General features: G+C 43.4%; 1 protein-coding gene across 4 annotated transcripts in view; it reads right to left on the reverse strand.

Moving 5' to 3' along the window:
• Positions 1-1,005: 1,005 nt before the first annotated feature.
• Positions 1,006-13,102, reverse strand: part of TSPAN9 (tetraspanin 9) — a 260,122-nt gene continuing 248,025 nt past the window's right edge. For 3 of the 4 annotated variants that reach the window (XM_065405869.1, XM_065405861.1, XM_065405856.1), the window contains 5 exons: positions 9,176-9,250; positions 6,614-6,715; positions 5,754-5,885; positions 5,584-5,667; positions 1,006-3,737 (listed from right to left, as the gene is read on the reverse strand). In XM_065405869.1, coding sequence (XP_065261941.1) covers positions 3,666-3,737; positions 5,584-5,667; positions 5,754-5,885; positions 6,614-6,715; positions 9,176-9,250 — 465 coding nt within the window. In that variant the 3' untranslated portion in view covers positions 1,006-3,665. The remainder of the gene's footprint in view (positions 3,738-5,583; positions 5,668-5,753; positions 5,886-6,613; positions 6,716-9,175; positions 9,251-13,102) is intronic. The other variant, XM_065405857.1, reaches the window with a different exon arrangement.

Here is a 13,102-nt window from a genome sequence, read left to right on the forward strand (position 1 = left end):
GGTTTCTGGACATTATGCACCCAGGATTTGAAAGCCACATGCTTGGAAGTGTAAGCAGTTACCTGTCGTAAAGAAAAAGCCCTTTTCCCTCTTGACAGTTCTGACACGGCTACTGAATTAAATATGGATACACTCTACTGCTATAAGTCTTACCCGCCTCTCTGAAATCCAAAAATCAGATTAGCTCCTCTACAGTTTAAGTTTATATATAAAAATTTGGGTGCAAAAAGCACAACAAAATATCATGAATGCAAAATTCTAAAATGACACTTTAAAAAGAAACAAAACTTTGATACAGTTGAACTGAGCTTCATTGATATATATATATATATATATATATGCATATATAAATACAAATCAACATTTGTATACACTTAAAATACTTTTACTCAGTATCAGTTTTTATTTAAAAACATGCTAAAAATGTGTAGTTAAATAATCAAAGCAATGTTTTGGAAAAATGCACAGACAGCCATCCACCAATGCAAGCAAAAAAGTGCATTTTTAAACAAGATTGATATCCCTTTCACTAAACAGTCAAAGGACAATTAGTATCTTCTCTGATATATACCAACAAATACAATCTAATGCTTTTTTTATGGCTGGCTTTTGTCACCTTAAGAACAGTATTGCTTTTTCTTTGTTTTCAAAACACAGGTTTTCCCGTTATATGGTTTGATATTCAGCTACAGTACTATAATGCTAATTGTTTACTTAATTTGCTTAATTCCCTTTCCGTAGTCAGCTAAAGTGAGACTTGACAATACTGTTTGTGTAATTATCTCTGTTAATACTGTACTTAAAATGCTAAAAGAATTCATGAAAAAAGTATTTTCAATATCCATCTTGCTATCAGGTCATAAAACATAACTGAGCATTCTACAAAAAATAAGTTTTAAGGGAAGGCAAAATAGTTTTAGTTTTCCACTATGTATTTTGCCTTCATTGTTACTTGTATAAATGCATTTTACTTTCTTCTTTTTTTTTTTTTTTTTTTTACAAAAACCAACCACAGATTAAAATGTAAGATTTCAACAGGTACCACTGTGCGACTTTAGAAGGATTAGCATCCTGGTCTTGCTTATTTTTCCACCCTTCTATGTTTGTCTGAGAGAGAAAACATTGGTATTTTACAAGAGAAAGCAAAATAACCCTACCATAATAGATAAAGAAGTAGAGCTATGGATTAAAGATATACATTTTTTAAAATGCAAAAATTCAAAACTTGTCATTTTTTGGAAACTTTGGAGACTATCTTACACGTAGCAGCAAATATGCTCAGTGCCAGAGCTCCCATTCTTGACACAGAGTGTCTCAAACGGAGCTCAGACGCACATGGTCCCAATTTTTGTTACAATTAAAGTAAACCAGGTTTTGTCTATATTTTCCCCCTCCTCGTTCCTCAAGTCTTTAAAAGGAAATATGAATGAAGCAGCAGTCACCAATATGGCCAGTGGAAGAATAACTAAAGGGTATACGCAACCAAACAGCTATTTAGGAAGGACGGATTGTATTATCCTGCACCAATAATATGTGCATTATACCCAACTTTTTCAACCTTGAGGGCCTAAAGTTAGGAACCTAATTCTACATTCTAGGCATGTAAATATGTGGCCTGATTTTCAAAGAGCCTGAGCCCCTGCAGTGCCACTGACTTCTATGCAAACTGTAGGTAGGTGCTCAACCACTCTGAAAGTTATCTAAAGAAGTGACCTGCCTAAATATCAATTTAGATGCCTATTGGTAGGCAGCCAAGTTTGAAAATGCTGGACTAGATTCTCAGGGCCTGATTGTCACTTACATTAATGCCCCTTTACATCACTATATGTAAAGGGGCCTTAAAGTTGGCATAAAGTACATTTCCACTCACTTCAAGGCCCCTTTACACTGCCGGAGAGGAGTAAAGGTGCTTCAGGTAAACGAGAATAAGGACCTCAAATTTGTAAGCATCACTGCACTACTTTGATAGCAGGTGATAAACATCTGTCCACTTCGACAGCTATCTGGGCCCAGCAGGTAATAAATTAGCTTTAAAATGTATTTTAAAATTACCACTAAGTTTTATAGTAAACTTCTGACTAAAATAAAACCAGAGTGTCCACAAAATGACTGAAGTTTCATTTTCATTCATCCTTTCCTTCGTGAAGCAGCAAAATGTAAGAAAGACCTCTGCCAAAAAAAATATAACAAAAATAGTCAAGCAGGGGCCACTATGAAAGAAGCAGCATTCAAACTAGAGAGGAATATGTTCAAGTTTTCTAGCAGGAATGTCGGTAGAAATGTGTGTTGTAATGAGTTCTGAACTACCATGTATATATCTGACTTGGAAAACAGAAGACAAAAGTCAACACTGTATGTGCAAAGATACAAACAGGTTCTGAGCACCTATCTGGCAACTGATTTCAGAGTGAAAACGTAAATCACGCCTTTCCCGCTCTCTTGGGACATACGGCACATCATTCCCCCACTTGCCTTTAACCAGCTTTATACCTCCGTGGTTGTTCAAAAGCTACCTCGCCAGCCTGGCAAAATTGCAACCATTGTCAAGTAAACGCCTTTCAGGAAAACTGACAATGAGCCAATTGTGCTCCCCTTATGCTGTACACCACCGTGCACGATAAGCCATCCCATTGAAATCAATGGGACTACTTAGGGAGTAAACTATTACTCAATGGGCCAGAGAGTAAGCCCCTTCCTGGTGCTGGTGAGCAGTTACTCACGTGATACACTTACTCACACTGAATAGTATCATGCTGAAAGTAGTCCCATTTAATGGGCCTACCTGAGGAGTAAGGCCCTACTCATTGTGGATAAAGGCATCACAATCTAGCCCATCGAGAGTAAGGGGTTCACCATTCAGCCCAGTGAGAGTAAGGGCAACCCAATCTGGCCCTAAAGTACTGAGCCACCTCATTGAAAGGACTGTCATCAATATAGTAAGGGTACAAACCCACGGTAGCTCAGAAGATGCAGTTAAATGTAGCCTCCCTAGGGCCTTTAGAACAGTCATGTCTTTATTTCCACCTTTTAAACTAATGATAAAAATGTGTCCTTCAAAGATCGCACAGTGGTTCCTGGATTAAAATATGACAGATGTAAAACAAAACAGTAAGAAGTTACAAATCAGGCTACTAAATTCTAAGCTATCTCCATAATAAAAAAGTATACACCATAAGGTACAAAAAGCTGCAAGTGAGCAGCTCTGATTCCTAGGGCTCTCAGTCTGAGTGGCTTTCCCAAGTCTTCCAGTATGTCAGACATGAGCAGTTTGAGACTTATCAGAAGACTTCAAAGAATTCTCTCTAGAAGTTAAACACATATCTGTCACATTATCCTTGCATGTCTAACAACAATTAGTAGAGCAAAGCATTTTCTTAAATAAAGTTAGGGAAAAGTTTAATAGATCTATGAATTAGTGTAGAAAATGGATTTGTTTTTATTATTTTTCTTTTTCTTCTTTGGCAAATAAATGGCAAATGCAAAACAGAAACAAAAAAGTAAGTCAAGTAGCAAGTTGTGCTAGTAATCAGTCAAGTAACGATGACGTAGATTGATCGGTGGGATGAATGCCTTCAGCAGAGCAAAGCTTGATTTTTCTTTTCGGTTGTTTTGCTTTGTTTTTAATGGCAAGACAGAAGTGTAGATGCAGTTAACATTTTGAAGATTTAGGCATCATATTTTTTACCAGTCCTATGAATCTGCTGGAAGAGTGTCATGGAGAAGGCCATGCCAAGTATCTGAAAGAAAGCAAATATTATGGGATAACTATAGTAACACCTTCAAAACTGTGCTGATGGTATTTTATCTGAGGGTGCCTGAATTTTCTGACACCCAACACTAATAAAATTCCTCCTGAATCATGAGGCCTGACTCATTTTTTTATTGGAGCCTGTTTGGTCACTTCTGAATTACTCTTTTTCCATAAGACTGACAAGTACAGGGGTTGTCATAAAAAGTCCATATTTGCAACAGATTACACAGTTACCAAAGGGCCAAGTACTGCAAATCATACAATGGGTTTGCACACAGGGTAGCTGATGATCAAATTTGGTCTAAAGTTATATGCTATAAAGTGTAAGGGAAAAATCATGCCATCTCAGATAGCACATTGTGGTTTAAATGAAGGTAATTGCTGGTTTGATTTAAGTGTCAACCACTGCAGTAGTGATAATGCAACAAAACACTGAACTTTCATCTAGAATACTTCAACTCAACTACCTGTTCTTATTTGTGAAGACTAGGAAAGCTGGCCTATCTGATGGGGTTGCGAGGCTTGGTTCCTTGATATCTGAGGTTACTCTAAGCATTTCCCACCTTATTCACAAAATATTGTGACCCTCCTTGGATCTCTAGCAAGGTGCTCAAAGGTTTTGATAGCTCTGATAACACCTAACCATTGTAAGAGTCATGAAAGAAACTGAAATAGTTTCCAAAATCTTCTTTGTCACACAAGGTGCCATGAAGGCACAAAACTGCTGGCCTTTTAAAAGCACATCTCTCATTCTTCAGTTACCAGACAATAGGGTAGAGCAGGCAGGTTGTTGCTTTTTTCCAAAGCACAGAAGTTACCCTAAAAACCTACTGAAGTTAATGGAGAGTTTGCTCTTTTTTAAACTAACCTGTACAACTCAATCACCATAATTTCATTCTATATTCTATAACATGGTTTTATGGCTATAAAAAGCAGATTAATTCTCTAATTCAATTCTATAGGACTTTTCCCCTATGTGTTTAAGTAAAATAAACATTTTTAAAGTATGCTAATTTCACAAGCAGCAGACATGAGTGAATCTCTATGGATGGCCACCATTGTGAATCCAGTGTTCTTCACTGCCACTTACAAGTGAGCCTTGAATGTCAACATGCACATAACTAGAACATCACCGGATATCATCATTTTCAAAACAGAGACAAAGTAACCTGTCCTTTAGAGACACGTAAGCAGCCCTATTTGGCTTAAAGCTTGGAAAAGAAAACTGAATTGCTATGAAAATTAGGTCACTTAGAAGCAGCTGGACCAATTTTGTCCTCAAAACATAGGAAAAATATTTTGTCCAAGTTTAAGACCAAATATGGGTCGTATGCAGCTATCCCGCCATCTAGGTCTTTTTATGGTGTCTGAGTGCCAACTGGGTCAAAAGTAGGAGGGCTGGAAACCAGAGTTAATCACGCAGTGTCATCTTAACAGCACTAACAGTGGTGTTATAATAATTAGTTTGCATCTGAAAGCACGAGTTCTGCCAGAGGAACAATTATAGCTATTCATGCTCTTAATGGCGGAGTCCATGAAAAGATGAAAAATGCCAGTTCTCACTATTCCCCAAAATCAAAATATATAATTTGATTCAACAAAATGAAGAATTAGGGATAGTTCCTGATTTCATCTAACAGGAAGGATAAATCCTCTGAAACTCCAGGGTCCAGCAAAACTGTAAGCTAAGTTCCAGATTCTAAGCTCTCAAATTCAAACAGGGACCTTGGCTGCTTGGTGTAAGGGGCCAGGCAACACTTTTTGGCATGATAAAGATAACTACAATAGTAGTAAGTTAGGGGCTACATGTAAGAGTATAGTATCATCAATACCTGCATTATGAGGATACACATCCCAACTGTCCCGAGAACATGCTTATTATCCTCAAACCACATTTTAACTTTCTCGTAACAACCCTGTAAGAGAAAAAAAATTCTAAGTCTTGCCCATTTCTTGTGTGCACTTAAAAAAAAAAAACCAAGTTAAACTGAGCAAGCATTACCGTTTTCCACACTAAATCAGTAGAATTCCGTCCACAATCTTGGGAATTTTCCATACAGCATCGGTCTGGGACGACGTTTGTCCCCAGGACAGGGAACCAATCAGTATAATCAGTAACCCCACAGCAATGCATCTACAGGCAAAGTAAAAAAAGGACCATAAACAGTCTTCACCAACAAACTTTTTAAGAAGTGTTACTTCTCTTAACCCACTGTTGGTTTCTTCACATATACACCTCATATTTTGCACTTAGATACCACCTCTCACCTGGAGATCACAAAAAGCATTGACAAATATTTAATGCATCTCACAAATAGCCCTGTGTGGAAAATAAGTTTTATTATATCCATTTTAGACACACACAAACCAAGACATTGGAACCTGTGACCACTAAGTCAATGGCATACCTGGGAGTGGAAGCCAGTAGTCCTGAACTCCCATATCTCTACTCTAACCACTAGAAAACAGTCTGCCAACCAAAACCTCTTCTGCAACCACTTTCACTTAAACCCAGAGTCTTTGCTACTTTCAGATCCCAGGTGGCATTTCAGGATTTGTGATTGTAATCCTAACACATCAACTCCTTTTCTTCCTTTATCATTCCTATACAGATCATAACCTCCTCTAGTGGTATTTCTGTCACATAGCTAGTCCCAATGGATCTCATGAAGAACATCTTACTTTTATACAGCACCTTTCATCCCAAAGAAAAGGCCTAGGCACTTTATGAATGTAATGTGATATACAAATATCTGACTGGTATCAAATCATGTACTTGCCAGTTATGGGACAAGACAGAGAAAATATTGTTAACAAAATGATGTCCAGCTAATTTTTTTTTAAATAAAGAAAATGGGTTACCTCTGCCTGAATGATATTCCATGCGTTCTTCAGCCCCACATTATTTTCTGTATTGTAAAGCTGAAGACCTTCTTTCAAATCCTTCTTTGCATTCTCATTGACCTATTTCCCATCAAAACAAAACACAGCCAGCACTGGTTAAAGGGCAGTATCCCACATGTAGACTTGTAAACATACACTGCCTTTACCACCCTGGGATGTACATTTTGACAGATATCTCACCTGAACATCATTGAGCAGAATCCCCACCTTTAGACCCAAACTCCATTTCACTTTACAATGTGAGGTGTTTGCTGTGGATGCCAATTGCCTGTGAAGCTCTAGTTTTCCTCCTTGCCCAATTCTGGATTTAGTATTGATTGAATTCTTTTGAAGTATGGACGTGTAACAGAAAAGCACAGAGAGGAACCAAGCAGCCTCCTCTCTGCTAATGACTGAGCGCATGTTGGGGTAATAATTTGCCATTTTTTTTTCCATTTAAAAAATGTATGGAGGTGGGAAGGGGGGTGAAGAAGGTGACAGACAACATGCGCCACCTCCATAGACATGTGCTACATAATCACAAGCAACATGCATGTTGTGCACACACGTATAACAACAACATTACGCTTCTCTTCACTGTAGATTTAACTCAAGTTATTACTCAAGTGTTGCCTCTATCTTGAGGGCCATCTACACACAAAACCCAATAACTCAAATGTGGTGGTGTTTTTCACTCGAGTTGGCTGGGCCACGGGGCCGGGAGGGGGAATAGGCTACAGCGGGCGTTAGTACAGCTTGTCAGCTGCTAACACAGTCGTTCTGTGCTGCGAATCCAAACACTCTGTGAAGCTTGTGTGTTATTTTGCAGTGTGACTGCTCTCCCTCGAGCTAGCCTAACTCGAGAGGAGTTAACTCAAGCATACATAAGTTGAGTTAAATCTGCAGTGAAGTTAGACACAACCATGTCCAACTACAAATTTCAACATTCTTTCCTACCAAGAATCAGAGTCTGACCTATTTCATTTGTTAAGGTCATAAAACCCAAGAGTCCCAGCCTCACTGTAATAATTTGCGCCTTTTAGCTGTACATCTCAAAGTGTTTCATAATCATCAATAAACGAATCAGCATATGAAGCCATGGGAGAGAGGGAAATATTATCATCCGCATTCTACAGATAGGGTACATGAGGCACAGAGAAGTTAAGGCCAAGATTTTCAAATGTGTCCATGAATTTCAGGGGCCAAAGTTTATGGGTGTCCAACTTGACTCCCTTACAGCCTGATTTTCAGGGATGCTGAGCACCAGAAGCTCCCACTGTCTTCAAGCAGAGCTGTGAATGCCTAGCACCTCTGATAAAAAGGAGGTCTCAAGTTTTATATCCAAATAAATGGACAGCTTTGAAAACATGGATCCAAACAACTGGCCCATGATTTCAGAGGGAGACAGTGACTGAGCTGAAATTAAACACACGAGTCCCAAACTACAATGGTCAAATATGCGACAAAACCCATTTCACCCTGATTTCATTAAATTTAGAAAGGCTATGTCTGTGCTGCAATCATGGGATGTGAGTGGAGCTTGAGTAGACATACCCAAGCTAGCTTTCACCTTGCTAGCTACGATACTGGAGCAATGAACCCAACTTCCCCGGAAGGGTTCTGAATCTTTCTGAAGACCTTGTGCATCAAAGTAAGCTCAGGTTCCAAATGTTCCTGCACCACAGGACTCCATCCACAATTTATCAGATGCTAGCTTGTGCTTGAGAACTTCCAATCTCTCATGTCTTCTGGGCTAGCCAGTAACCCCCTCCCAGTCTCTTCAAGGGATGACTGGCTGGCTTGTTACAGTTAGGCTCTAGAAGGCAGCCAGATGATCCGCTCCCTGCTATCTTCTGTCATTGTATGAGGCCAGTAAGGAAGATCTGCTCCTCTGAATACTCAGGATGTCCTTAGGGAGCAAGCTGCCTGCCTATCGCCCACTCAACAGTAGCAGTGTATCTGAAAAGGTTTCAGCATGCCCTGGCACTGCAATGCACACTCACCCCATTCTGGCTAGGCAGAATGCAGCATGCTAGCAGGGAATGTGGGGTCTATGGGGGTGAGAAAGGGGCTTGTCTTTCCACTTCCCTGCCTGTGAAGACAGAAGGTGGTGAGAATGTGAGAGCTGGCCTGAAGAAGCCACTGGGGAGGTTATCCAGCCACTCTCTGACGACATTGGTGATGAAGGGGGAGGGTTGCGAGAAATTAAACTTCACAAGGAGACAGCAAAAAGCTCAACTGTGGAGACTGCAGGCCTATGAGAGAGGGGCAAAATGGAGGTCCCAGCTTTTGGTTTCAGCTGGAAACTGCAAAACTCAACAGCTCTGCCTCAACCCACACAGAGAACCCTTCCACCTTAATCACTCATTACTCTCAGCCAACATGCGGAGGAGGCACACACAAAAATGAAGATCACAAGGTTAAAACAATTTCCATTGAGAAGAGTAAGAAGAATCTAAGCATCTTGGTTTAGCAAAAGCAAACAAAAACCAGCTTAGCTGCCAGGACTGATAAACTAATCTACGGGGTATATTTGCTTACCTTGTCCATATAAACAAAGAACAAAATTAGTAATATCAGCTCTGCCAGGAGAATTATCAGCAAAATGATGAAAAACTAGAACAAAGAGAAACAAAACATGTATATACACTTCCTGAATAAAGAACAAGTTCAAGCACGCTAGACAAGTGGCCTTGACAAACCAGTTTTAAAACACAATTTCTGCAGTGCAATACAGACAGGGGGTGTTACAGGAAACCCATGAGAATCCCAAATATTTCATGTGAAAATCATGATGGTTGAGAGGACTGCTCTCAGCTATTTGCCCTACACAGAACTTTTTTATGCAGCATATATTTCACATCATTTTCCCACTGATGAATTATCCCTTCCATAATCTAGCCATCCATCTGTTATCCATTTGGGAACCCACAGAACTCATCATTTCAAAGAACTTCATGAGCATTTTAAACATTACTTAGTAGGCAGATGATATTCAGTACATATATATACATATACATATGTAAATATATTTTATAGTCTGCGATAGTTTGCAATTTAAATCCCAGGAACATATCCTATCCTTTACTCCCCCTACCTCTTCCCAACCTGAAGCAAAATTTACAAATTAGATTTCAAATTACAAAAGTATATTAATGATATTATTATTCTCCATAACTTCTGCACTATTGTATTTCCATTTTCCCAGCCTAAGCTTTCACTAGACAGGGGTTCAAGCCTAGCTGATGTCCTCCCCCTTCCAAGTGTAAGGGCTGATCTACACTAAAGCTGTAAGTTGACCTAAGTTATGCTATTTCAGTTACAAAAGTTACGTAACTGAAGTTGACATAACTTAGGTCTACTTTCAGCGGTGTCTACACTGCCCTGTGTCGATGGGAGGTGCTCTCCCACCGATTTACCTTCTGCCTCTTGGGGAGGTGGAGTACAGACATCGACGGGAGAGCGCTCTGCCATCAATTTAGCTTGTCTTCACCAGACCCACTAAATCGACACTGCTGCATCGATCACAGCAGTGCCGATTTAGCCAAAAGTATAGACAAGCCCTAAGTATAAACCTGTCTTTAAGTGATGTTTATGTAGGGTGACCAGATGTCCCGGTTTTACAGGGGCAGTCCCGATATTTGGGGCTTTTTCTTATATAGGCTCCTATTACCCCTCACCCCCTGTCCTGATTTTTCACACTTGTTGTCTGGTCACCCTATGTTTATGTCACACTGGTTTCATCTCTTGACTGTGCAGTTCACTGGAGCATAGACAGAGAAAGCAGATAATTCCAGCATATTCCTCAGTATGTTCATCAAAGTAAACCCAAACAAAAAACCTACTGCCACAAAGATAAATTTCCCCTGGTGCAGGAACAAATTCCCAGCAGATAAACTTTAACTGCATTTGACTATTTTTTTGTGTGCAAAAATTATATTTTTCAAATAAGGATCTCAAAGCACTTTTCAAATCTTAGGCCAGGTCTACACTAACCCCCCAATTCGAACTAAGGTACGCAATTTCAGCTACGTGAATAACGTAGCTGAAGTTCGAAGTACCTTAGTTCGAACTTACCTCGGTCCACACGCGGCAGGCAGGCTCCCCCGTCGACGCCGCGGTACTCCTCTCGCCGAGCAGAAGTACCGCAGTCGATGGCGAGCACTTCCTGGTTCGACTTATCGCGTCCAGACAAGACGATAAGTAGAACCCAGAAGTTCGATCGCTCGCCGCCGAACTACCGGGTAAGTGTAGACCTACCCTTAGTATTAGTTTGCAGCAAATCACTATGGTATGTCTATACTGCGATCAGTGTGATTGCAGCATGTGTAGACACACCTGAGTTAGCTTTGATTTAGCTAGCTTGAATAATAATAGCAGTAAAGCCACAGCAGCACGAGCCCTCGGTATGTTCTCCAGCTGGCATGGCTTCACTGATTTTCTTATTTGAGCTAGCTAGATCAAAGCTTGCTCGGGTATATCTATATGGGCTGTAGTCACACTTCTGATGGCAATGTAGACATACCCTACTGTGGATCTAAACATGCTCAGTCATGGGAACACACTTACCCACTCTGGTTACTTCCCAAAGTGTGAGCTCTAGTATTTGTTACTACTTTTAATGACCAACAGAGGTCTCAAATGCACCAACAGACCAGACACATCCAGGGTTTTAAGGGCAGTATGGACAGGGGTGGCATTTTTGTAGAAATTTTGGTGGTACCCAGAACCCGCCCCTGCCCAAACTCCACCCTCCCCAAACTCCGTCCCCCCCACCTGCCCAAGGCTCTGGGAGGGAGTTTGGGTGAGGGAGGTGGTCTGGGGTGCAGGCCCTAGGCTGGGGCAGGGGATTGGGGTGCAGGCTCTGGGGAGGGGAGGGGTGCAGGGATGAGGGCTATGGGGTGTGGCTGCAGATGAGGGGTTTGGAGTGTGGGAGGGGCTCAGGGCGAGAGTAGGGTGTGAGGGCTCTGTCTGGGGCTGGCAATGGGGGGTTTGGGGTGTGGGAAGGGCTCAGGGCGAGAGTAGGAGTGTGGGGTTGAGGGCTCTGGCTGGGACTGGGGATAAGGTATTTGGGATGTGGGAGGGGCTCAGGGCTTGGGCAGAGGGTCAGGGTGTGGGGGGATGAGGGCTCTGGCTGGGACTGGGGATAAGGTGTTTGGGGTGCTGGAGGGGCTCAGGGCTGGGGTAGAGGGTTGAGGGTGTGGTGGGGGGGTGAAAGCTCTGGCTGGGGGTGTGGACTGTCGGGTGGGGCAGGGCTGGGGATGAGTTTGGGGTGCAGGCAGGCTGCTCCGGGACAGGGGCCAGAGAGGAGGACTCCCCCCAGCCCTTTCCCTGCCAGCATCAGCAAGCTCTGGGGGAGGAGCCCCCCTTTCCTGCCCCCCCAGCAGCACACTGTCACTGCATGTGCTCCTAGGGCCCCTCTCAGGTCCAGGATTCTCCCTCGCCTCCCCGTGGTGGGTGCCAGGGGGTGCTGCGTGCACCTCCTCTCCTGCTGTTGCCCCCTGACTGTAGCCTCACTGGAGGTGAGGGATGGGACTGCCTCCTTGCCCAGCATGGGGCAGGAGCGGTGACTGTGGGTGGGGGGGTGAGGGTGTGCCCTGTGCTGCTGGAGGGTCCTGCCGGAAAAGGGAAGGCTCAGAGTCAGTCTGCCCTGGCAGTGGAGCAGGGTGGCACTAGGACCCTGCGACAGCAGTTGCTGCAGGGAAGCAGCATGGAGGAGACAAAGACAGAGATGAGATGCTCCGGGCCGGGAAGGCGGGAGGGCAGCAAGTCTGGGCTACAGGACACTTGGGGGAGGCGCGGGGAGGGGCGGCAGGTGGGGCCGGGGGGGACACCCGGCCCCAAATATTGGTGGAGCTGGGCCCCTGGGTTCTGAATATTGCTGGTGCCCGAGCACCACGTGGGTATGGAACTCGCTGCCTATGAGTATGGACTACAGGGGTGTGAAGGCACCCCTGTACAGATGCTGTGGGTGCGAAGTAAGAGGTTTCTAGTTTGCGTTAATTAGGGTTACCATACGTCCGGTTTTTCCCGGACATGTCCAGCTTTTTGGCAATCAAACCCCCGTCTGGGGGGAATTGCCAAAAAGCCGAACATGTCTGGGAAAAATACCGCCGGCCGGGAACTTCCCCTCCTGCGGCTGCTGTGCTCCCTACCTAGACTCTGCGGCTCTGTTTAAGAGCCGAGCTGCCCGAGCGCTACCGGCTTCGGGCAGCCCCCTTGCCTCCGGACCCTGAGCCGCCGGCCGGGCACTTCCCCTCCCGGGCTCCGGGGGCGCAGGGTCCAGAGGCATGGGGGCTGCCCGAAGCCGGTAGTGCTCGGGCAGCTCGGCTCTTAAACAGAGCCGAAGAGTCAGGGGAGGAGCACAGCCGCCGGAGCCCGGGAGGGGAAGTGCCCGGCCGGCGGTTCGGGGTCCGGAGGCATGGGGGCTGCCCGAAGCCGGAGCGCTCCGGCAGCTCGGCTCTTAAA

The sequence above is a fragment of the Emys orbicularis genome, chromosome 1, assembly GCF_028017835.1.
Source record: "Emys orbicularis isolate rEmyOrb1 chromosome 1, rEmyOrb1.hap1, whole genome shotgun sequence".
Taxonomy (NCBI): domain Eukaryota; kingdom Metazoa; phylum Chordata; order Testudines; family Emydidae; genus Emys; species Emys orbicularis.